At 38.5% G+C, this 25800-nt stretch overlaps 1 protein-coding gene across 1 annotated transcript in view; it reads left to right on the top strand.

Moving 5' to 3' along the window:
- The window catches only part of npffr2a (neuropeptide FF receptor 2a), a 56045-nt gene extending 31751 nt beyond the window's left edge, over positions 1–24294 (top strand). The window contains exons 2-3 of the mRNA XM_063017931.1: positions 9765–9864; positions 23448–24294. Of these exons, the coding sequence (XP_062874001.1) occupies positions 9765–9864; positions 23448–24294 (947 nt within the window). The remainder of the gene's footprint in view (positions 1–9764; positions 9865–23447) is intronic.
- The last annotated feature ends 1506 nt before the right edge of the window (positions 24295–25800 follow it).

Genomic DNA, 25800 nt, shown 5'->3' on the forward strand with positions numbered 1-25800 from the left:
GTCAAATTTAAAGTAAATTTGTGCACTGTAAGTACACAGTATTATATGACAAAAACACAAGTGTTTGAATACTTATTTTTCCTCACTGTATCTTAAATCAAAACTATTTCTTAGAAAATTTACATTTACATACATATTGGAGTCCATCTACATTGTACGTGTAACAATTAGGGCTAGGACGAGACAAGAGGGGGGCAGACACACACGCAGAGATATTATCACAATAGTTTATTAATAACAAAAGACACGACAAGGTTACACAAGACAGGTTTAAACAAGACACACACAACCTATGCTACATCCTAAGCTCACAATGCTAAAGCTAATCTTAACACACATTAACATGACCCTAAATCCTATGCTAAGGATTTAGGGTCACATACACATACAACCAGACTAAACTACACTAGACCCAAAGCTAAGAATGCTAAAGCTAACTAGAAACTTAAACTAACACAAACAGGAACAAGACTAAACAAGACTTCTAATGGACAGAAGCAAACAAACAAAAGCAAACAAACCGGAGCAAACGGACAGGAGCATACAGACAAGGGCAAATGGACAAGGGCAAACAGAACAAACACAGCCAAGTCAAAATCAAACCAAAATACCATGTTCTAGGAAGCAAACACATGGCAAAGGCAAAGTTAATCAAAATAGTCCACACTGCCGAACCCACAGCTGCCCTCTTATATACCTGTGGGTGAATAGCAGGGGACCAATCACAACGAGGGGCGTTGGCTTCGGCTTTTATCGGTGAGAGAGAAATGCTGCAGATTAGATTGAGACAGGGCGATGTGTATGTAACAGAAGAAAGCGTTTGGTTATTATTTTAAGTAGTATTCACTTGTAGTGTTAGTAACGCCGTGTGTGCACAGGTATATCAGCATAACAACCTGCTTATTACCGTGTTGTTTGAGTAGTGCAGTGGGCAGAGCACATCTCGCATATTTTTCCGCCCTAGGTTCGAATCCGGCATAGGGCAAAACTAAAGTAACACAAGCAGGGCCAGGGGGTGGGCATTGCCCCCCCAGATTTTCTCACTGACCACCTAAGCAACGCAGTGCGGAACCAGGGCTGCATGTCAGTGTGAAGATGGATTATGTTAAAATGTAAACCCCCGCCAACCCACCCCCCACCTATGCCTTCCGCCAACCCAGGGTGTTCCTTATTTCCAGCTCTGAAAGTTGGCAACCCTAGTTAGGGTGCCTGCGGCGTCTGGTGAACGCACCACCAGTTCCCAGCATCGCAGGCGTTACAGAACACCAAACAGCAAGGCCTCAAATAGGAGGCTGTCTAATTAGTGCAAACGACCTGCAGCTGCGCTCGCCTTATTTAAGCGAGCGTTGCATGGCTGCAGGCGTCGCACCTTCTCCTTTTGTTTCCATGCATGGCTGTGCAGTCGCATCCCTTAGCAGGGTCAGTAAGGTATCCCCGGGCATCGTTAGGATGGTCGGGTGTGTAAGGTGAAAGGCTGAGGTAGATAGGGTTTTTCTTTACCTGTTAGGGAAAGATCGGTGCGACTTCGCGCAGCCCTCGCGCTGCTGTTTATTTTGGCGTCTTCAGCTAGACCTTCCCTGTAAACGTTAGCAAGAGGCTAGCATTAGCTCAGCCGCCGATACAGCGGACGCTGTACATCAGATGGGTTTGCCACCATTGGCTTAGCCTACTGGGTTAAGCGCCCGCTTGTTTCGCTTCCCACGCCAGTTCGAGTCCACGCAAAATAATATTATATTTTTCTTCCACAGATAGGCTCCCTCCCAGCTCATCGGTGCGAGGCTGGTGACATCGCTGATCCGGGGTTTCCGAAACTGCGGCCAGTTTTGGTTTCTTTATCCCGGCTCCGTTTCCCGGGACATTGATCCTCTGAGCCTTTTCAGCGTGAGGCTCCTCTTCTCCTTTCGCTACTAAATAGCGCAGCGAGTAACGCGAACTCCTCGCACACAGGCGATCCAGGTCCGCCCCTCGTGGTTTTTGTGTTTTTCTTTTTTTTTTTTTCTTTTTCCTATTTTACCCGATTTATTTTTTGTTCTTCCATTTACCTTTTGTGTTTAATTATTATATATGGTTTATAAATAAAATCATTATTATTCTCTGCATCCTTGGGTCCTATGCCTCTCTTTATAACAAGTTGAAAGGGTTTAATAATAAAACATAGGAGCACCTGCCAGGAGGGAGTTGCAGTAGTCCAGCCATGAGATTACAAGTGACTGGACAAGAATCTGATAGCGCTTTTCCTCCAAAAGAACTCTGGTTCTTGAACCGGTTCTGTTCGGGTTTCTTCGAACCTTGGTGTTTTGTAGAGAACTGACCCGCGTTTCCACCAGTTTTTGGGAACCAAGCATGCGTCATCAATGGTGGGCGTTACACAACAAAAGTTAAGAGTAGTACCATGATGGCACAGCGTGTAGGTTACCTGAGCGCATTTGTGCTGTTACAGATGTTTGTTTTTATTCAAAAAGCATCGCTCAACTATTGGTGATAAGAAGACGTAGACTTGTTTGTCGCAGTTGTTTTCTTTAGTTCACTGACGTGAGAAGCGATTTGCACTTCGCTTTCTCTGCGACCCTCGGTGCAAATAGCCGATTTGCTCAGCGCATGATGTCACGGTTCACGCTGAAAAACCAAGTATTCTGTGGTGCCAGAATAGAATGCTAGTTCGCTATCTGGAACCTCTTTTTTTCAGTGGAAACACGCGGAACCGGTTCAAAATCAAGTTTGCTTCCATGGAGAGAAATGGCCGGATCTTCCTGAGGAGGAACTGGCACGCTCTCGTCATGTTACATGAGGAGAGAAGGTCAGCTGGTTATCCAGGACGACACCAAGGCTCCTTGCATTATCAGACGGTCTGATTTGGGAGTCATCAAGAGAGATGACTAGGTCCTGGGTTGGAGATTGATCTCCAGGAATAAGTAACAGCTCGGTCTTACTGGAAATAAGTTTTAGATAATGAGCTGACATCCATTGTGAGATATCTCACAGGCATGCTGAGATGCGAGCTGAGACTTGTGTGTCTGAAGGAGGAAATGACAGAATGAGTTGAGTGTCATCTGCATAGGAGTGGTAAGTAAAGCCATTGGTCACTATGACCTTACCAAGAGAGCGGGTTTAGATAGAGAATAGAGGTGGGCCAAGTACAGATCCCTCAGGAACACCGGTTGAGAGAGTGCATGGAAGGGATATAGATCCCCTCCATGACACCTAATAGGAATGCCCTTCCAGGTAGGAAGCCATCCATTGCCATGCTGAACCAGTTACTCCAAGGTTGGAGAGAGTAGACAAGAGAATGCTGTGATTCACTGTGTCAGAGACTGCAGAAAGGTCAAGAAGAATGAGGTTTGGATGCTTTGGCCACATGAAGCTTCTCAGTAACAGCCACAAGAGTTGTTTCTGTAGAGCGTGCTGCCTTAAAGCCAGACTGGTACGGATCCTGGAGGTCATTCTGAGTGAGAAAGAAAGTAGTAGACTTTGTAGACAGGTGAGGTTGTATACAGCGTGTTCAAGAATTTTGGATAAAAAAGAGGGGAGTGAGATTGGTCTGTAGTTGTTAATGTTTGTGGTGTCTAGTGTAGGTTTCTTAAGAAGGGGAATGACCTGAGGCATTATGAAAGCTGTAAGGACAACACCTGATCTCAGGGAGTTGTTCATCATGGGTGTGATGAAGGGGATTATTAGGTCCTGTGAGATGTTTTTGAGGATAGTAGATGGTATAGAGTCTAGTGTGCATGTAGTGGGATTGCTGGATGAGAGAAGCTGTGCAACCTCATCCGTGGTGAGTGGAGTGAAGGTGGTGAGTGTGTTAGTGGGTTGAGGCTCAATTGAAAGTGTGTCAGTTGAAAGTGTGTCAGTCAGAGAAAAGGATTGATTGATTTTGTCAATCTTTTCCTGAAAGAAAGTTGCAAAGTTGGTAGCAGTGAGGGAAGCAGATGGGGGAGGAGGAGGGGGGTTTAGAAGTGAGGAAAAGATAGCATGAAGTTTGCATGGATCAGCAGCAGATTGTTCGAGCTTGGCTTTGTAAAAAGATGTTTTTGCAGCAGTCACATCAGATGGGAACCTGGACAATAATGAGTGGTAGGAGAGGAGATCAGCATTAAGCTTGGATTTCCTCCACTTTCTCTCAGCTGCCCTTAATTCTCTTCTATTGTTGTGCAATGCATCTGAAAGCCAAGGAGCAGGGTGGGATGGTTTTCCTTGTTTGAGGGAGAGAGGACAGACCTGATCAAGAGATGTTAAAAGAGAGGAGAGTAAAGTGTTAGTAGCAGAGTTGAGAGAAAGGGCATCAAGCACATCAGGGTTTGGTAAAGATGTTAGAGATTAGTGAGGGACAGAGAGTGAAGGTTTGGGCAAGTTGGAAGAGTGTAAGTGGGGTTGAAGGTAAAAAGCGTAGGCAGATAGAGAGAGAAGGACACAAAGTGATGGTCAGAGAGGTGAAGTGGGGTGACAGTGAGGTCAAGAGCAGACGATGGATGGCTGAAGACCAGGTCCAAAAGATTGCCTCCGTTGTGTCGAAGGGCTGTGATTAAAGAGGAGGTCGAAAGATGAAAGGAGAGGAAGAAGACAAGAGGATTGAAGTTTGTCAGTAAAGAGGTTAAAGTCTCCAGGAAGAGTAAAAAAAGTCCCATCTGAAGGGAAGAAACTTAGAAGAATGTCCAGCTCTTCTATGAAGTCACCCAGTGAGCCAGGTGGCCTATAGACAATAATAATATGAAGGGTTATTGGGAAGGTCACAGTAACAGCATGAAATTCAAAGAATAAAATGTTAATATGAGAAAGGTTAACAGGAGTAAAGTGCCATTTCTTGGTCAAGAGCAAGCCTGTACTGCCACCCCTACAAGATTATTTTGGTGTATGAGAGAAGGTGTAGGTAGAGGATAAGGCTGCTGGTGTAGCCGAGTTTTTAGTGATGATCCATGTCTGTGCCAGGAAGTCGATGCTGTGAGATAATGCAAAAGCTGAGATGAAGTCAGCTTTTTGGACTGCTGATTGACATTTCCAGAGCCTACCTACCACCACTGTTTGAGATTGCTGCTGCAGCTGGGGGTAGATGAGGCTACTGGCATGACTGTGCCTATGATGTGACTTGTGATGTCTGTAAGGCCTGTGAGATATGAGCACAGGAATAAGTGAGTAGCACATGCTGAGGTGCGTAAGACAAGCGAAACAGATGTGAGAGAAAACTGCTAAAGAACTTGCCCAAAAGTACTTTCCCAAAACCTAACAGATGTTAGAAACTGCTGAAGTTTGTTTGTTTGTTGTTTATTAGGATTTTAACGTCATGTTTTACGCTTTTGTTTACATTCATGACAGACGGTAGTTACTTATTGCACAAGGTTCATCAGTTCATGCAAACTCCACACAGAAAGGACCCAACCGCCCACCTGGGGATCGAACCCAGGACCTTTTTTCTGTGAGGCAACAGTGCTACCCACCTAACTGCTGAATTACTTACCCAAAAGTTACAGAGAGTTGTGTTGTAAGAAAATAACAAATTAATCAAAAGTGACATTAAAATACCTAGCAATGGTAAAGTCAGCCTGTAGTGAATAATCAATTTATACTGAGCTTAGCCCCGTCCCCAACTGACACCTTGGGATCAGAAACTAGTTCTAACAATAGACACCTGAAACTACTAATCAGCAAACCACACAAATTACTACAGCAAGAGGTCTAACTTGAGCTAGCTTTAGTTTCTTACGTCTTCTTAAGTTCTAGCACAAGTCAAAACAGAGTTATATATGATTGATATGATAACATTATATTATGTATTATCTCATCTTGGAGCTTCTCTGTATGTCTTGCTGTAAACATGTTATAATAACGCAATTAACTATTAGAGCTCTTTTTGAATGTGATCTTTCTAAAACATGATACATTTATTTTTAATGTATTTATTTTTACTTTCCAAATAACCTGTATGGCTCTTTACACTGTGGATCAAACATTCATGAGAGCCATAAAATAATTAAAACAGCATCAATGTAAAAACTTTTGTAGAGAACATTCCTGACCTTGGGAAGAGAGTATCGCTCCATGTAATTTTAAAAGGGTGCTATCAAATTGGCCCTAATTATATTTGAGAATTTGCCAACAAGAAATTAGGGGGCCATAACAAGTTGAACAACATTGTAGGGCTTTATGCACCACCACCTTAATGATTTTAATTTGCTGTATTTACATTTTTGACCCAGAGGAGTTAAAACTCACCTTAATCTTATTAAAGAATTTTTGATGTGTTGTAATTACATAGTCACAAAAGTATAATTAAATCATCACGAAATACAAAGACACATTTATCTAAAAACTTTTTACTTTAACTGTAGATTCGAATCTAGCCTTTTTTTAAACAGTAGCCTTATAAGGAGACAAGCCCACTGTGATATATTACTTTAAATAATGCAAAACACTAAATCATTTAATTTCCTAACTTCTTGGTAATCAAATGTAAATGGTATCTTCCCACCTACCAACCAAGAATAGAACGAGGTATTCAAGTTATGTGCCCATGCTTATACAGAACTTAGATTTGTCACATTATTACTCATTTAGAATTCTCAACTCTCTCAGCTACAAGCCTTTCCAGATACGGAGGCGAGTTCTGTGTTGTTATTGTTCGATTGTGTTGGACATTTGCCTGAAACCCTTAAAACTGTTTTTACTGATGTTAATGTTTTCACAAAAAAAGTGTTAATATTCTAGTCTAAAAATGTTTCACAGTTATTAAACATGATGTGAGCTGTCTGAAGTGACATGATCAGGGATTTAAGCACATGCTGCATTACATTAAACTGGATTAATATTTACAATATATACAGTATATACAGTACAGTGTATACAACCCCAAATCAGAAAAAGTTGGGACAACATGGAAAATGCAAATACTAAAAAAACACAGAGTTTCTTACATTTACTTTGACTTTTATTTAATTTATTAATAAACATCCATTCCTGCATTTCAGGCCTGCAAGACAGTCCAAAAAATTGGGACAGTTAAGCATTTACCACTTGTAATGTTGCCATTCCTTTTCACCACACTTAAAAGACATTTTGGCACAGAGGATACCAAGTGATTTAGTGTTTCAGGTTTTATTTTGTCCCATTCTTCCTGCAAACACGTCTTAAGATGTGCAATAGTACGGGGTCGTCGTGGTTGCATTTTTTTGTTTCAAAATTCTCCACACATTCTCTATTTGGGACAGGTCAGGACTGCAGGCAGGCCAGGCCAGTACCTGTACCCTCTTCTTCCACAGCCATGCTTTTGTAATGTGTGCAGCATGTGGTTTTGCATTGTCTTATTAAAAAATGGATGTACCTGGTAAAGATGACGTCTTGAAGGCAGCATATGTTGCTCTAAGATCTCAATGAACTTTTCTGCATTAATGCTGCCATCACAGAAGTGTAAATTACCTTTGTCAAGGGCACTGACACAGCCCCATCACTGACACAAGTTTGCACCCTTAGCCTTTACGGACTGAAATTCCTCTGATTCTTTGAACCATTTAATGCTATTATGCACTGTAGAGGGTTTCTTTGAGGTACATTGTTGAGGTACATTGTTTTTAAACATTTCAATAATTTTCTTACACATTTGTTGACAAACTGGAAATCCTCTCGCCATCTTTGCTCATCAAAGAATCAGCTTTTCCTGGATGCTGCTTTTGTACCAAACCATGATTACAATCACGTGTTGACATCACCTGTTTGGAATCACATCATTATTTAGTTTTTTCACCTCTTTACTAGCCCTGAATTGCCCCCGTCCCAACTTTTAAAAAAATGTTTTGCCAGCCTGAAATGCTGGAATGGAGGTATATTAACAAATAAAATGAAGTTGAGCAGACAAAACGTAAAAAAGTAAATGTAATGCCTAGTTCACCGACTGGTCGCAGCTGGATTTGCCGGCTCGGAGGCAACTCTGTGTTCGCTCTGCGCTCAAAAGTCGTCTCTCAACTTGAAAGTCGTGTAGTGTGAACTTGGCATAAGGAACGCTGCATTTTTATTTTATTTGCATTTTCCATACTGTCCCAACTTTTTCTGATTTGGGGTTGTACAATATATACAATACTAATATGTACATTAAACAAAACATATTACACAGAGTGTAATGCAACATGTAAAATCTAATTTCATTAATTTAATGAGTTATCTATCATCTGTCTGAAATAAAGCTTAGGAAAAAATTATGCAGCAGGACATGCTATGACCTTGTTCTACCTATTTATACCTATATTGATTTATTGATTTTTTTTTTTAACCAAAAGCCAGCTTTTATGTATCTAACTCCTAACATGGCAAACTACTAAGAATATTCCAGTGATTACTCTTATAAACCCTGACTACTTTCTGTTACTGTTTATTTGAATCTGTGAACCTGACCAGAAAAAAGTGGTGGTATAGTTCGAAAATGAAGATGATTTGCTGAATTTAAAAAATAGAAAGATAAGTACTTCTGGCACGTACAAATGTTTAAACACCTTCACCCATTTAAATTTTAAAACCAAATTAATTTATTAGGCTTTAATTGGCCTCATTAGGACTCTTTTAAAATGTCAAGAATTGCCAATGAAAATTGTCAGCTAAAATCTCTTTAAACCTTCTGCTAACCCTTCACAACCACAGACTCCTTCAAGCAGCTAACCAAGGTGGCTTTTAAATGATGAACGCATTGTGCTTCATTCACTTGCTGCAGTGTTTTTTTTTTTTTTTACCTTTTTCTCCCCCTTTAGCGCATCCAATTGTTCAATTTGCATCGTGCTTCCTCTCTGTCTATGCCGAACCCTGCCCTGACAGAGGAGATCGAAGCTAACCCATATCCCCTCCGAAACATGAGCAGCAGCCGGATGCATTTTTGCCACCCACACATTGATGAGTTTGGCGCCATTTAGCGTTGCATGCGGAGAGACACACCCTAAGGGCACTCTTCCTCATCTCGTGTAGGTGCCTCTAATCAGCCGGCAGAGGTCGTAATCGCATTCTGACAGAGAGAGACCCACATCCGGTTCTTTGTCCCACCCCCCAACTGAGCAACCGGCCAATCGTTGCTCATACAGGGGAGGCAGAGCTGGAGGCAGAGCTGGAGGCAGAGCTGGATTCAAAACGATGTACTCAGAATCCAGTTCTGGTTGCAGCGTGTCTTTTTACCGCTGCGCCACCTGAGCGGCCACTTGCTGCAGTGTTTAAGCCTTTTACATAATAGGCAGCAAATTTGCTTTCTGCTGGCTGTGCCGATGAGCATGAAACAGCATTAGAGAAGATAATGTAAAAAAAATATGCAAAACATCCGGGTAAGCAAAAGGCATTTTAAAACCTACTGTGGACTGATTTATAATGAAATTACTACAATTCTTGGCCACAAAAGTATCTTGCCAGCTGGTAAGCATAAGGGTATATTTTTTATGCATTGGGGTTGTGTGGCAACCATTTGCATGGGAAACTGTAGCAGATTGAGGAATGGACTGAATAAAATATAAGCAAATATTTGAAAGCAAATGTCAGAGGACTCAACATAAAAAGAGGCTGTTATGATAGTTATGCTCATTTATTGTTTTAGAAATACCAGTAGTTTTGTGAGATCTTAATGCACTGCAGAATACACTTTAATACCGTACATCAGTGAAACATTATTCATTCACTGGTTTATTGTCTGGTTTACCACCAATTTATCCTGTTTAGGGTTGTGGTTGGTCTATTTCATTCTATTTAAAAAAATTAAAATGACAGCAGTTTGTTACATTGTATTTAAAGGTAATTATCTGTATTCTTTACAGGTTGGCCATTTGGAAGCATGGTGTGCAAAATGAGCGGTATGGTCCAGGGCATATCTGTCTCTGCCTCTGTTTTCACCCTGGTTGCTATTGCAGTTGACAGGTAATATTAAAAAACAATAAAAAAATAAAAATGTAAAGTTTTAGTTTGTTATTCTCTTTTTAGTAGTCAGAAAGTATTATTGCTTCTTTTAAAATTGAGTAGTTTGTAAGTAGTTCAACTGTTTTATTGCTCAGTGGGTGGGTAGGTGGGATTATTTACAGCAAGTGAATTGTATTGATTGTTCTCCACCAGCAATAGCAATGGGTGTACACACACACACACACACACACACACACACACACACACACACACACACAAATATAATTTATAATATAAATTTAGTAACAGAAAGATGGAGCAGTTTATCATGCAAGCAGGAAATATAACAGGACTACAGACAGGAGCATCTTGAGGCATCAACAGTCCACCTTGCTCTACCATCAAAAAACGCCTGTTTATGTGGCAGAATGAAAGACACACAATAATGCAGTTTACCAAAACTCTGTCAATTAACCCACAAAACTCAATCAATTAACCAAATGTTAAATCTGTGTTGAATCTCTGTTGAATCAGATTTTTTAGCAACAAGGCACAGTATGCCACAGGAAAAAATAATCCAGAGAAGTTTAAGAAAGCTATTAATAGTCTAAAGAGGGTTACAAAGTGTAACGTCACAGACTGAAACTAGACGCTTGCGGTGAAGGCTTTAATATATAGGCCTGAACCAAAAACCGTAGTCAAAGTACGAGTGACGGTCAAAGCCAGATGAGAACCGAACCAGAGCATCAGATCAAAAACACAGTCCAAAAGGGAAAAACGGTAAACAGAAACAGGATCGAAAACCAGAGACAATCACTCGGAAAATACTGTACAGTACAAAAAGGTCAAGCCAAAAATCAAAGTAGATATACAAAAACGGGTCAATGCACGAGATAATCAAACAGAGAAAGACCGCTCGGTATGCAGCTGAGTAACAGTGGCAATACTTCGCAATGGGCTTCACAAACAAACAGGTATATATACTGGAAGTGAGTTAGAACTCAGGTGAGGCTGATCTTGCAATCAATTAGTTAAGTCACATGACTGACTGGTGCATCCTAGGAGTTTGAGTTCGTTACAGCGGATAAGTCTGAGGAACTGGGATGCGTGACACAAAGCCTCTTCTAAAGCTTTGGGACTTCACTGAACCATAATTAGAGCGATTCAAACAGAGAAAACCTAAAACAAAAGTAAATCAAACTGAAACAAAAGGGGCCAGTACACTGTAAAAAATATTACCCTATATCTACTCAATAAAATTGAGGCAACAGATTACACGCAATACTATTAAGTAAAAACTACTAGGCTATATTTTGATTCAAATGTAATCAATTATAACACTTTAAAAAATCCATTTAATTTGAGTAGAGGTAATACAATATATTAAATATTTAATTTCAATCTACACAAAATAATTAAGTAGATTCAAAGCGCAAACTACAATTAGTACTGATAAAATTAAGTTGACTATAGAAAACATAATTAGTGATATTTACTCAATAAAATTAAGCCAACAGAATAATAATATTAATGACATGAATAACTGTAAATGGAAAACATGAAAAAAGAACCACTTCAGAGGTTAATACTTTATTTGAATACTCTTGCAGTGACTTAAAAATAAAGTTGTCCCAGCTGAAATTTTAATTCTTTGTTTCAACTGCTTAAACAAAAATTTATTTAAATTTTTAAACAGAAAATAGTAAAACAGTTTTGATAATTTAATATACAACTCTAAATAAGAAAAATCTGGGACAGACCGGAAAATGCAAATACAAAATGCAGTGTTTCTTACATTTCCTTTGACTTTCATTAAATTGCAGACAGAATGAACCCAAGATTTTTCAGTTTTTGCCTGGTCAGCTTAATTTCATGTGTTAGTAAACATCCATTCCTGCATTTCAGGGCTGCAACACCTTCCAAAAAAGTTGGGATGGTAAAGCATTTACCACTTTGTAATGTTGCCATTCTGTCTGAAGTGTTCCAGTGTATTTTGTACCATTCTTCCTGAAAACTTGTCTTAAGATGTGCAAAAGTACAGAGTTGTCATAGTCACGTATTTCTTACAAAATTCTCCACACATTCTCTCTGGTAGGCCGGTCCAATACTTGACCCTTTTCTTCCACAGCCATGCCTTTGTAATGTCTGCCGGCTGGGATAACTGAGGTTTAGCACATGGGTCAAGCCAAGGAAGGCAGCATGAGCCATAGAATTATCTTTTAGTCCTGTGATGACATGTACTTTCTCAATAATAATCATGATGTCCTTTGGTGTGTCACCTGCAGAAGCTCCCATGTTCCTCAACATAACTACTGACAATTCTCATTGGTCTCGCTGGTCCACTTCTAAACCTTCAGGGTCCTGCAACATCAATTATTATAGTATGAAAAGTGTCAAAAGTAATTTGTTAATACTTTAATTTGTCTTGTCAAAACATGCAGTTAATAAACATTACATTTTTGGAAATGCAACACACAGACATCAAACTAATTGTCACTAACACATTTCATTTTAATTACATTTTTATAGTTTAATCTTTATTAGGATAAAATGTACCAAATTGGAATAGTTTAAATATGTCTTATAAATGACTTTGAATATTAAGATAATTGAGTTTTGCAAAAAAATTACTCGGTATGTTGTGGTTAACCAAGTTAACTACCCTGACATGAGGTTTAAATGAAGTTAACTATGTTTTGTCTAACAAGCTTAGCATGTTTACAGATGAATGCTAAACTTTTTTCCAGATTTCAGATAAAACTTCATACAGCATACCATCTGTATGTTATCATGTTTTAACTTCGCTCTCAACGCTGGGTTAAAGTTGTTTCCTCTAAGCATTCAAATGAGAAAAGTTTTTATTAGCTAGCTAACTTACCTCAGCCAACAGAGATATTTGCTAAGTTACAAAAAAAGGCCAAAATGAACCACCTAAATAGCTCAGTTCACAAAATGACAAGCCTAAAGGACAGTTCAACCTATTTTCAGATGAGAAAAGTCAGACGTTGTAATTAATAAAACTACAAGAATACTTCAGCATCTCTAACATGTAATGTTGTTATTTGAAGCAAATGTAACTACACACAGTTTCACGTTCAACTTAAAACTAATACCAAGTTTACAGTAATAAACTGTGGTAACTATACAGATTAATAGAACAGAATTATTTACCTTAGTTCATTTGCTCACAAACTGTGCAGTCTGGATTCCGTTGTGGAGGCTCTTCACAACCGTTGAGGATTAGATGAGAAAAAGAGAAAAAAAAAAAAATGCGCGCGCACAGACCGGAAGTGCTTGTAAATTGAAATCAACGTATTTATATAACTTATTATTTTTATATTCACACGAATAAAATAAGTAGATTTTATAGCATTTTATAATAAGTAAAATTAACTCAAGTAATAGCCATAAACTCAAGAACTCAATTCCATTAAATACATTTAACACAAAACATTTGTATAAAATCTACTGGACCACTGATTCATTTCTTACAGTGTAGAGCAAAATTTCATGAACACATTGTTGACTCAACCAAGAAGTCACAAAAGAAATCTGACAAACATCTAAGGTACTGCAGACCATGCCTGTCCCAGATAGGATCAGTGTTCATGATTTACATTCATGGTGCAACATGTAAGAATGCATCTCACCAAGAGGAACAAAAAGGCTTACAAATATCAAAAATATTCTGATCCCCACACCTGTGTGAGCTGATAAGTCAAAAATTAGCCTTTTTGAAGCTTATAAGGCTACTGATGTATTTTATCATAAAATTGGGGTAAAATCTTCAGTGTTTTATACATTCCTTAATGCATTCTTAATTCTATATCTCATTTATTTTTCTTATTTCACAACACCATGCCGTCATTGCTTTGTGATGGTTTGCTGCTCAGATGGGTTAGTTTTCTCTAGTTCCCTCTTGTCTTGTGTTGCTTGTAGCAGGCTAGCCCCTGGAAGCAATCCATTTTGTGATGTTGTAAATCCAGATTATTTTTAGTCATCCTTCCACAAATCCTGTTATAACGTTGCTTTCAATGTTGTCATGTGGGTGCTTCATCACATGCCCAAAGTAATACACATCTACAGGTCCAACATATTTTACTTGGTCTGATCTTAGGCCAGACCAAGTCTCCTGCAGTGATTTGGTGTTTGTGCCAAGCATTGAAAGCTGCTCGTATTCAAATCTAGGCAGCTCCACACAAAAAAATAATAGTAAAGATAGTAAAAATAGTAAGCTGAAACTTGAGCAATTTGATATGAGTAATTCATATCAGAAACAGTACATAAATGTATAGTATAGTATAGATGTATAGTTTTAGATGTAGAGTCTCAACCAATAACTGCATTTCCCACCAATGCCTTTTCCCTTGCTGTATAGAATGTTTTAAATCTTTTCTGAAGGGTCAGTAAAGGATAAGCGTTCACACTGTTGCAACTTTCACTGCTGATGCCTTTTTTATTTTCATGTGATTTTGCATTTTTAGAAAAGTTTGCCATGCACATGTGTTTTGCTTTTTCATAACATCTTATGTTAACTATTAACAATATAAGGTATAAAAGTAAATAAATCAACTTGCACAGCAAAGTCATGATTGTCATGGAAGTCTTAAAATTTAAATGATTTATGCAACTCTCTTTGTTTGCTGAATGATAAAAAGACATTTTTCTTTGTCCAAAAACTTTGTCAACATTTAAGTTCTTTCATATGTTTCCGCATTAGCTTTATAAACATTCTACAAAATCGATTGCAATATAGTTAATTCATTATTGTTCTTTGTGTAACTGTTGCTTCTTCTGCTTTTGGGTCATTCTTTAGTTCTTTTCAGATGGCTGCTCTTACAGTGGGGTCAAAAAGTATTTAGTCAGCCACTGATTGTGCAAGTTCTCCTACTTAGAAAGATGAGAGAGGTCTGTAATTTTCATCATAGGTACACTTCAACTATGAGAGACAAAATGAGAAAAAAAAATCCAGGAAATCACATTGTAGGATTTTTAAAGAATTTATTCGTAAATTATGGTGGAAAATAAGTATTTGGTCAATAACAAACAAGCAAGATTTCTGGCTCTCACAGACCTATAACTTCTTCTTTAAGAAGCTTTTCTGTCCTCCACTCGTTACCTGTATTAATGGCACCTGTTTGACCTTGTTATCTGTATAAAAGACACCTGTCCACAGCCTCAAACAGTCAGACTCCAAACTCAACCATGGCCAAGACCAAAGAGCTGTCAAAGGACACCAGGAAGAAAATTGTAGACCTGCACCAGGCTGGGAAGAGTGAATCTACAATAGGCAAGCAGGTTGGTGTGAATAAATCAACTGTGGGAACAACTGTAAGAAAATGGAAGACATACAAGACCATTGATAATCTCCCTTGGGGTCAAGATCTCATCCCGTGGGGTAAAAATGATCATGAGAACGGTGAGCAAAAATCCCAGAACTACACAGAGGGACCTGATGAATGACCTGCAGAGAGCTGGGACCAAAGTAACAAAGGCTACCATCAGTATACACACTACGTCGAGAGGGACTCAAATCCTGCAGTGCCAGGCGTGTCCCCCTGCCAGTACATGTCCAGGCCCGTCTGAAGTTTGCCAAAGAGCATATGGATGATCCAGAAGAGGATTGGGAGAATATCATGTGGTCAGATGAAACCAAAATGGAACTCGTCGTGTTTGGAGGAAGAAGAAAAACCCAAGAACACCATACCTTCTGTGAAGCATGGGGGTGGAAACATCATGCTTTGGGGCTGTTTTTCTGCAAAGGGGAGATTTTAAGCCAAACCTCCTTCCATCAGTGAGAGCATTGAAGATGGAACGTGGCTGGGTCTTCCAGCATGACAATAATCCCAAACACACCGCTCGGGCAACGAAGGAGTGGCTCCGTAAAAAGCATTTCAAGGTCCTGGAGTGGCCTAGCCAGTCTCCAGACCTCAACCCCATAGAAAATTTGTGGAGTCCGTGTTGCCCAGCGACAGCCCCAAAGCATCACTGCTCTAGAGGAGATCTGCATGGAGGAATGGGCCAAAATACCAGCTACAGTGTGTGAAAACCTGGTGAAGACTTACAGGAAACGTTTGACCTCTGTCATTGCCAACAAAGGTTATGTTACCAAGTATTGAGTTGAACTTTTGTTATTGACCAAATACTTATTTTCCACCATAATTTACAAATAAATTCTTTAAAAATCCTACAATGTGATTTCCTGGATTTTTTTTCCCTCATTTTGTCTCTCATAGTTGAAGTGTACCTATGATGAAAATTACAGACCTCTCTCATCTTTCTAAGTAGGAGAACTTGCACAATCAGTGGCTGACTAAATACTTTTTGGCCCCACTGTATGTACTTTTTAATTTGAATTATTTTTAAATGATGGGTTTCCAAACATTAAACTGGCTTATTAAAAAAATTTGAAAACAACACATTAGAGGTAAAAAGTAAAAAGTGATTTATTTCTTGTGTGATTTAGACAAAGCTAAACTGGTAATAACAAGAAATCTATTAGTCAACGTAACATTGACTGGAATTTTATTAGCAAAATAATTTATATTTTTAAGTTTTAATTACTAATAATAATATAAGTAAAATGTTCATCTAAGCAACTAACATAACAAGGACATAAACATAATAAGCAAAGTACTATTATGATGTTAGTAAAAGCCTTTATTCCTTCACTGCATCCTCTTGCATCATTTTTCTAAGCATTTTATTGCTTTTCTAAGCAATAATGAGTGGCCGATTGATATGATAACACTAGCCTCCGGTAAGCTAGTGATACTTATTTCACTGATATCAAGGATGAAAATAAAACATCTTCTGGTGTGTGTGTGTGTGTGCGTGTGTGTGCGCATGTGAGTGTGTATAGAATATAAGATATTGCTTTTGTGCTGGCTGGTTTCACCAGACCGTGAATCAAGATTATGAACATTCATTGCTATTTAACCTTCTTAAAGAAAGGAAATTGCATTTTGTATAAAAAAAAAACTGCTTGATCACTTCTCAGGAGTCATTTGCATTTATGTTTTTGATCAGATTTCATGTTTTCTCTAGATGGAATTTTAAGTTTAGATAAAAAATAAACTTGGGACCTCAGTGTCTTTGCTATTTCTGTAATCTGGAGGGATCTAGTTTAACTATTAGTGCTGGCACCTTTTTTACAATAACATGATTGCTAGGGAAGAATCAAGCTTCTGTGGGTTGTTTTTACTCCAGACTGTTAATGCAACAAGGTAACGAGCCTGGAGCTGGCATAATTATAAATGAAATATATAATTGAAATATAAGTGAAATAATGCTTATTTAACAATAATTTATTTTGTTCTTGTAATGTTCTTCCAAAGTAAAAATATTTAGGTCCAAATATGCATGGTAGGAAATTACCTGAGTGAGTAACAGCTGTTAAAAATGTTTATGTTATTATTAATATTATAATTTTTACAGTTGCAAGAAACCCAAAAAACTCTTTTGGGTATGTGATGCTGGTCGTTAAAAGTGGTTAAAAAACTGTACTTTACATTTGTTTTGTTAGTACTATATTTACTGATACATTCTTACCCTAATGGAAGAGCTTAAAACTGTGACTATAAGTATATCTTGAAGCCCTCTGTATTTAACTTACAGGGTGTTAATAGAAACAGAAACAGAGCATGGGTTTGACTAGGCTTGTCTAGGTTTTGTTTGGTATCTTTGGCACTGGCCCAAAATGGCTTTTTTTTTTCAGGCAACTACACTATGCAGCCTATTTTTGTTCAAGGATTTTCTTATTGTGCATCTCCAAACAGCCTCTGTTTCAGCTGCAGTTGCCTGTGGGCTTTACTTTTCAAACTTTTTTTGTCAGCTGTACCTCAAAGCTTTGTGGGTCTACCTGACTGTCTATTTGTATCAACAGAATCCATATTTTTTCATCTATCAGACAATGAGTACTGATCAAATCTGTGCATATCTTTTTATATCCTTTTCCTGATTATAAAATGATACTATTTTTTTTATTGCAGATCCTTAGACAGAACTTTTGCTTTCCCTATGGCTAAGTATCCAGCAAAGTCAATTCAGTCCTGAATGAAATGAACTGCCTTCATCTCAATCTGATTGAATCTGAAGTCATTGCTAAAGCACTGGGACTTCAGCAAACCACAGTAAGAGCCATTATCTAAAAATAGAGAATACGTGGAAGTGTTGAACCTTCCCAGTGTTACAGCCTTTTTTAGTTTCAGTTTCTTTCACATTTCTTTCCATATTTGCTGATATCTAGTGTAATCTGTTCTTCCATCTATTTGTCTGATGTTTTCAGTGCAACTGCAAAATATTTTGCAGAGGTTGTGTTTATTACTTTTTACCTCACAAAAGTAACAAACTGTTCAGCTTAGCCAGGGATACTTGAAATTTTTTAAAAGACTGTGTATTTTATTTATTTAAAGCTAAGTAAAATTACCAGATGTTTTATCAAACCATCAGTGGTGGAATGACAAATTCAGTAGCTGGCCGAACTGCTGAAGACTATTTCTTTAGCTTCTTTAAAACTATTTCTTTAAACAGAAATAAAAATTTCTTCTATTTCTTTACATTATGCATGAAGACATTTTCATTACTTCTGAATTGTGTATTTTATATATATATATATATATATATATATATATATATATACAGTGTATCACAAAAGTGAGTACACCCCTCACATTTCTGCAAATATTTCATTATATCTTTTCATGGGACAACACTATAGACATGAAACTTGGATATAACTTAGAGTAGTCAGTGTACAGCTTGTATAGCAGTGTAGATTTACTGTCTTCTGAAAATAACTCAACACACAGCCATTAATGTCTAAATAGCTGGCAACATAAGTGAGTACACCCCACAGTGAACATGTCCAAATTGTGCCCAAATGTGTCGTTGTCCCTCCCTGGTGTCATGTGTCAAGGTCCCAGGTGTAAATGGTGAGCAGGGCTGTTAAATCTGGTGTTTTGGGTACAATTCTCTCATACTGGCCACTGGATATTCAACATGGCACCTCATGGCAAAGAACTCTCTGAGGATGTGAGAAATAGAATTGTTGCTCTCCACAAAGATGGCCTGGGCTATAAGAAGATTGCTAACACCCTGAAACTGAGCTACAGCATGGTGGCCAAGGTCATACAGCAGTTTTCCAGGACAGGTTCCACTCGGAACAGGCTTCGCCAGGGTCGACCAAAGAAGTTGAGTCCACGTGTTCGGCGTCATATCCAGAGGTTGGCTTTAAAAAATAGACACATGAGTGCTGCCAGCATTGCTGCAGAGGTTGAAGACGTGGGAGGTCAGCCTGTCAGTGCTCAGACCATACGCCGCACACTGCATCAACTCGGTCTGCATGGTCGTCATCCCAGAAGGAAGCTGACGCACAAGAAAGCCCGCAAACAGTTTGCTGAAGACAAGCAGTCCAAGAACATGGATTACTGGAATGCCTTGGTCTGACGAGACCAAGATAAACTTGTTTGGCTCAGATGGTGTCCAGCATGTGTGGCGGCGCCCTGGTGAGAAGTACCAAGACAACTGTATCTTGCCTACAGTCAAGCATGGTGGTGGTAGCATCATGGTCTTGGGCTGCATGAGTGTTGCTGGCACTGGGGAGCTGCAGTTCATTGAGGGAAACATGAATTCCAACATGTACTGTAACATTCTGAAACAGAGCATGATCCCCTCCCTTCGAAAACTGGGCCTCATGGCAGTTTTCCAACAGGATAACGACCCCAAACACAACCTCCAAGATGACAACTGCCTTGCTGAGGAAGCTGAAGGTAAAGGTGATGGACTAAACCCAATTGAGCACCTGTGGCGCATCCTCAAGTGGAAGGTGGAGGAGTTCAAGGTGTCTAACATCCACCAGCTCCGTGATGTCTTCATGGAGGAGTGGAAGAGGATTCCAGTAGCAACCTGTGCAGCTCTGGTGAATTCCATGCCCAGGAGGGTTAAGGCAGTGCTGGATAATAATGGTGGTCACACAAAATATTGACACTTTGGGCACAATTTGGACATGTTCACTGTGGGGTGTACTCACTTATGTTGCCAGCCATTTAGGCATTAATGGCTGCATGTTGAGTTATTTTCAGAAGACAGTAAATCTACACTGCTATACAAGTTGTACACTGACTACTCTAAGTTATATCCAAGTTTTATTTCTATAGTGTTGTCCCATGAAAAGATATAATAAAATATTTGCAGAAATGTGAGGGGGGTAGTCACTTTTGTGATACACTGTATATATATATATATATATACGTATATTTAATGCCATTATCATCCATGATTAATGTGAATTAGGAGCTACTAAAATTGCCTTAGATGTACTGGCGGTCTGTCCTGGGTGTTTGCTGCTTTTTGCCCAATTAATCACACCCACTGCAACCCTAAAAAAGATAAAGTAGTAGTAAAACAGACAATGCATGAATGAATGATTTTCAGTGGGATTTTTGTGTGGATTGCACACGTTTTTTGTGTGTCTTAGTATCAAGGCACTAGTACTGCCCACATACAGTGGCCCCGTCTATATTTTGGCGGTGGTACCAACTACTAATGATGACACCTTTCTTTTTTCCTCATGTAAACTAATTTCACCTGTCAGTGATTCCCAGTGTGCCTCATAAAAAATGCACACTGTAGTAGCTAGTGGCAGGCCTATTGAATAAAACAGCCAACAAGAGAGCAAGAATTCCTAGAAATAGGCTTACAAATAAAATAAAGCTTTGATGAGTTTATCTTAAAGTGTGTGTTCATTTTTTACTACTAAACCTTTGAAACTGGCTGTGTCAGGCTGTGTGGGGATGTATCTCTAAAAGTAAACACTATATTGGCTTAGTCCTGCTGGGGTTAGACCTTAAATGATATGCTGATATTTTTTCTGTAAAGATCATGTACTAGACAGATTTAGTTTTAGACAACCTTCCAATCTTTTCTGCTTCCAGATCTATTTTTTGTTTATGTTATTTGATTTTAGTTTTTGTTTCATTTATTTATTTTGTGTAGCTTTCTTTTTACTTTGTGTCTTGCACAGCTGGTTTGCTCTTTATTTGTGTTTCTCATAGTGTAGCACTGACATAGTCTGGGAAAACAGATGCATATCAGCATCCACTCAGCAAGAAGAAAAAGAAGAAAAAATGTGCACTTATAGAGTCTGGACTGTCTGAGTTAACTTTACTGAGTTGTATTACTGCATCCCTAGTTATTGCATACTGTGTACTGTGTTTTACCAGCTTGTGTTTTCCCAGCTTGTGTTTTCCCAATTGTGTGCTGTTTTAATTTCTTTGGTTTTGTGTGGATGTGCTGCTGTTTTTCACAGCCCATTGCTCCTTATTGCAAATCCAGAGCCATGGAATGCCTGAGCCCCATTGTGGAGAGTTGGTGCAGGAAGTTACATCTCATGTTTTGAGATTTATGTTATTTAAATGCTTCAAGTTTTAAAACCTTTTGTACTTTTACAGCTTTTAATAAGACCTGCTACAGCGCAGTACCAGTTTCTCTTTTCCAGACCTACTTCTCAGAGGTGGAAAAGGCCTAATCAGTCCTGTCAGTTAAAACTTGAACTCAGTTTAGGCTCTACATTTACTGATAAAACTTGATCTTTCAAGCATGCCCCATACTCAGGTTTTATAACAGTTTTGCACTTGTAAGAGATTTGTTTCTGTAACAGTTTTTTATGACAATGTTTGGAACATACAGCAATTAAATTTACTAATTTGATGTTGTTTAATGTTTTATAATGTCATTTAACATTGTGGAATGAGCCCTTGATTTTAGTTAGTAATTATGATAAAGCTAGTATCTTGTCTGTGCTCAATTAAAATGACTTCACCTATTACAACAAAAATTTCTAGGGAGCCTTTTATGCTAGTTTAGGACACAGGATCACCTAGACAAACAGTTGTCTATATGTATAAGATTGGGATTGAGAAGAAAACCCAAAACCCAAATTCTCACGGTCAGCTTTCTACTGCAATAGGTTTAGATGTTGCCCTGCAAGAAGAAATTCCCAGCTTTCTTCAAGCATATGATCAGCAACAAAGATGATTCTTTTTTTCTTTTTTTTTTGCAAGACAGCCTCTAAACCATGAGCGATGTAAAGCTGAAAAAATACACAATTTTCATATGCACTCACTATGCAGCCTCATACACAGAGGGTTTGATCCACGGCATGTTGTGACAAATTGCTTCTTACCAGTATTGGTGGCTTCATCTGATGAATGTTGGTGGGTACTTATCACAGCTGCCTATGAGCATTCATTACTGTTTTAGAGATATTTCAACCCAGCTCTTTGGCTACAATGATTTGGCCCTCAAGTCCTTTTTGCTGCATATATCTGCTGCATGCACGTGTAGTGACATTAGTCCATCATCTAAATGTGAGGTGTTTTTTTTTTTTTTTCAAAATAAGCATCGTAATGCACATTTTTGGGGAGTGGTCCCAATGTTTTGCCAGTTCAGTGTATATACTCACAGAGCATACCTGTCTGATATGAACATGTATTTTTTTTTTTTTTTTTTTTTTTTTTTTTTTTGAATTTTCTCCCCAATTTTTCTCCCAATTTTTTAGCGCTTCCAATCTGTCTTCCGCTGCTAACAGGCACACCAGACCTGCATCCAAGGAGAGCACGCCGCTGCCCCACGCCTTCTTTACACGTGTACAGCCCTCCTCTTCTCGTCCGTGCATTCTGCACGGGCGTCTCTTCTGCAAATCAGGGTCCTTACACAGCGCATGAAGACCCACCCACCCACACATATAGTCCGGTCCCCCACCCTGCAGGCACTGCCAATTATGCCCGCCAGATGGCGCCCAGCCGACCGGTGGCAACACCGAGCCTCGAACCGGGAGGTTCAGAAACTCGGTGCTGGTGCGTCAGCGGAATATCCCGCTGCGCCACCTGGGCGCCAACATGTTTGTTTTAAAAAAAAAAAGCTACACCCACCAAACAGATAAACTACAATTCATATACTGTATACTGGGTATATTGGGTATACAATTACTGACCGTAGCACATCTGTTGCACACCCTCTCACCCCCCTGTACTTTATCATTCAAAAGGGATCCATTTTCCAGATAATGTTTAGTTAATGGACCATTTTTAGCACTGCTATGACACTTACTGTACATGGTAATTGACAGAGCAGTACTTGTTTAAGTGTAAATGCTCTTTAAATTCACTGTCCCCTTTATTAGTGACTCATACCCTGTTGGCTTGCAGTTAAGAGACTAGAGCATTTTTCCATGCACAGTGTTTGTTAATCTTCCATAATCTGCTGACACTTTTCAATCAAAACAGAACAGTTTGTTGATTTTAAGGTGTAATGGGTACACATTCTTAATCCTAATAAAGGAGCTGGTTCATTTGATGTACAATATTTCTACACTTAGCAAAAAATGACAATTTTTTCAGTCATAAAAGCTAATTTAATGATATGTTAATTCTAAAATACCATAAAACGAAGACAAGTGACCTGTGGCTACTTTGGAATGTAAGAAATATATTTGTTGCCACCGTTGGTGGCTACTTGGATTTTAAAAGCTTATTTTTTTCTTCTTTTATCTTTGTTTTTTTTTTTAAACTACCAAAATTAAACTGACATTTTGTCTTTTGCAGATTCAGATGCATTGTTTACCCCTTCAAGCAAAAACTGACAATATCAACTGCCACACTCATCATTGTAATTATCTGGGTACTGGCCATATCAATTATGTGCCCTTCTGGAGTCATGCTTCAAGTAACCAAAGAGCAAACCGTTCGTGTGTTTCTTGGGGATGGCAATAGGACAAGTCCTTTCTACTGGTGTCGAGAAAACTGGCCCAATCAAGATATGAGAAAGATCTACACCACTGTTCTTTTTGCCAACATTTATTTGGCTCCTCTTTCCCTCATAGTAATCATGTATGCGAGAATTGGGATAACACTGTTCAAAACTGCTATGCCAGTGGGTGGTAAACCTGGCCCAGACAACCGTCACACTGTCTCTAAAAAGAAACAGAGAGTCATCAAAATGCTACTAATTGTGGCCTTGCTCTTCATTTTGTCCTGGTTGCCTTTGTGGACTCTGATGATGCTTACTGATTATGCCAGACTTACTGAGCACCAGTATAGGCTGATCAACATCTACATCTATCCTTTCGCCCACTGGTTAGCATTCTTCAACAGTAGTGTCAACCCCATAATTTACGGTTTCTTTAATGAGAATTTTCGCCGTGGTTTTCAAGCAGTTTTCAAGTTCAGATTGTGCTCAGTGGGTGGCAATCAGCGAAAGACCTACTCACATAGGATGCAGAGTAATTCTGTGTTGCCTGCTAACCTTCAGCCCTCTACTGAGCCAATCTCCTTGAACAGTGTAGACAACCCCAGCTTTCGTAGTAGGCTAAACCATGTGAATGAGCAAGACTTGGTCATGGAGGACCTAGAAAAGGTATCTGAAAGCAGTATGGATGGGGCTTCTCTCTAAAGACTCTGACTAGGATATAAGCAACAACATGTTTTTATAATGTTTTATGATATTACATAAAGTTAAATATTTAGTGTTTTTGATGTATATTGTGTTGTATACACTTAAAGTCCTAAATATGTTTACAAGTACAAAATGTACTGCTGTCAAAAGGTTATATTAGTAAAAAAAATTATCTTTGTAAAAGTGGAGTAGCATGACAATTCTATTTTATTCTTTAGCATTGTTTTCTATGTTTTAGTTAAAATTTTTGTTTAGAAATGTCTGTTAGTGATACAATATGGGTTCAGACAAAGTGGCATTTAGAGTGAAAAAAAAAAAATTGTCATTAAAACAAAATACAATATACAGACCCGATTTCCAGAAAAGTTGGGACATTTTGTAAAATAAGTAAAATCAAGAATCTATGAGTAAGGGTCAAAATAGAAGTTAAAATTTTATAATACATTTAAGTTAGAACATTTACTAATAATATTAGACTTGTAAACATAATATTGTGATTAGATTCAGGAAATCTGGAAAAAAAATTAGTCCATGTAGGGCAAGGCCAGAAACCAATATTGAAGGTGTGTGACCTTAAAGCCTTTAGACAGGTCTTAGATAGGACAGTGGAAACTTGTTCTGTTGTCAGATGAGTCAGTGTTTGAGCTTTTTTTCCAAGGAAGTCCATTATTATTACAGCAAGACAATGCCAGCCCGCGTGCTACAACATTGTGGCGTTGTTATGTTTGTGTGATTGGCCTGCCTGCAGTCCAGATCTGTTTCTCTATTAAAAATGTATGCCTCATCAGGAATAGAGAATAAGACAACAGTTACCACAGACAGCTGAAGTCTTGTATCAAGCAAGAATGAGCACAATTTCCCCTTGCTAAACTGCACCAATTAGTATTACGATTAAAAAGTGTAATTAATGGTGGGTGATGCAGCACAGTGGTAAACATGCCTCTGTCCATACTTTTTAAGTGTTTTGCAGGCATAAAATACTTGTATGTAGTTACTAAATACAATTCAGTTTCTCATACTATGAAAACAAGGTACATTATTTCTATGTACTTTTGCCAGTTAAATAAATGTTTAATTCAGTTAACTAACCACAGATTCTTTATTTGACTGCATTTTACATCCCATTTTATGTCCCAACTTTTCTGAAAATTGGTTTTGTACACTATATAAGGGAAGAATGTATGTGGGCACCCATACTAATTACTTAATTAATTAACCACTTTTGGGAAGATTTGGATCACTAACTATAAGCCAGGCCTTGCATCCAACAGTACCTGGCCCTACAAATGCTGTTTTGACTGAATTGTCACAGATTCAACAGATACCCCCAAGATCTTGTGGAGAGAAAGGTGGAAGATGCTGTGGCTACAAGAGGAAAATTAATGCCCATGGTTTAAGAATGACTTATGTAACAAGCTCATGGTCTACATACTGTTTACATACTGTTGGTCATGCAGTGTATTTTTGGACATTTTTTTTTACATTTTGTCAAAGGTATTTGTA

This window comes from Trichomycterus rosablanca, chromosome 21 (assembly GCF_030014385.1).
Source record: "Trichomycterus rosablanca isolate fTriRos1 chromosome 21, fTriRos1.hap1, whole genome shotgun sequence".
Classification (NCBI taxonomy): Eukaryota; Metazoa; Chordata; class Actinopteri; order Siluriformes; family Trichomycteridae; genus Trichomycterus; species Trichomycterus rosablanca.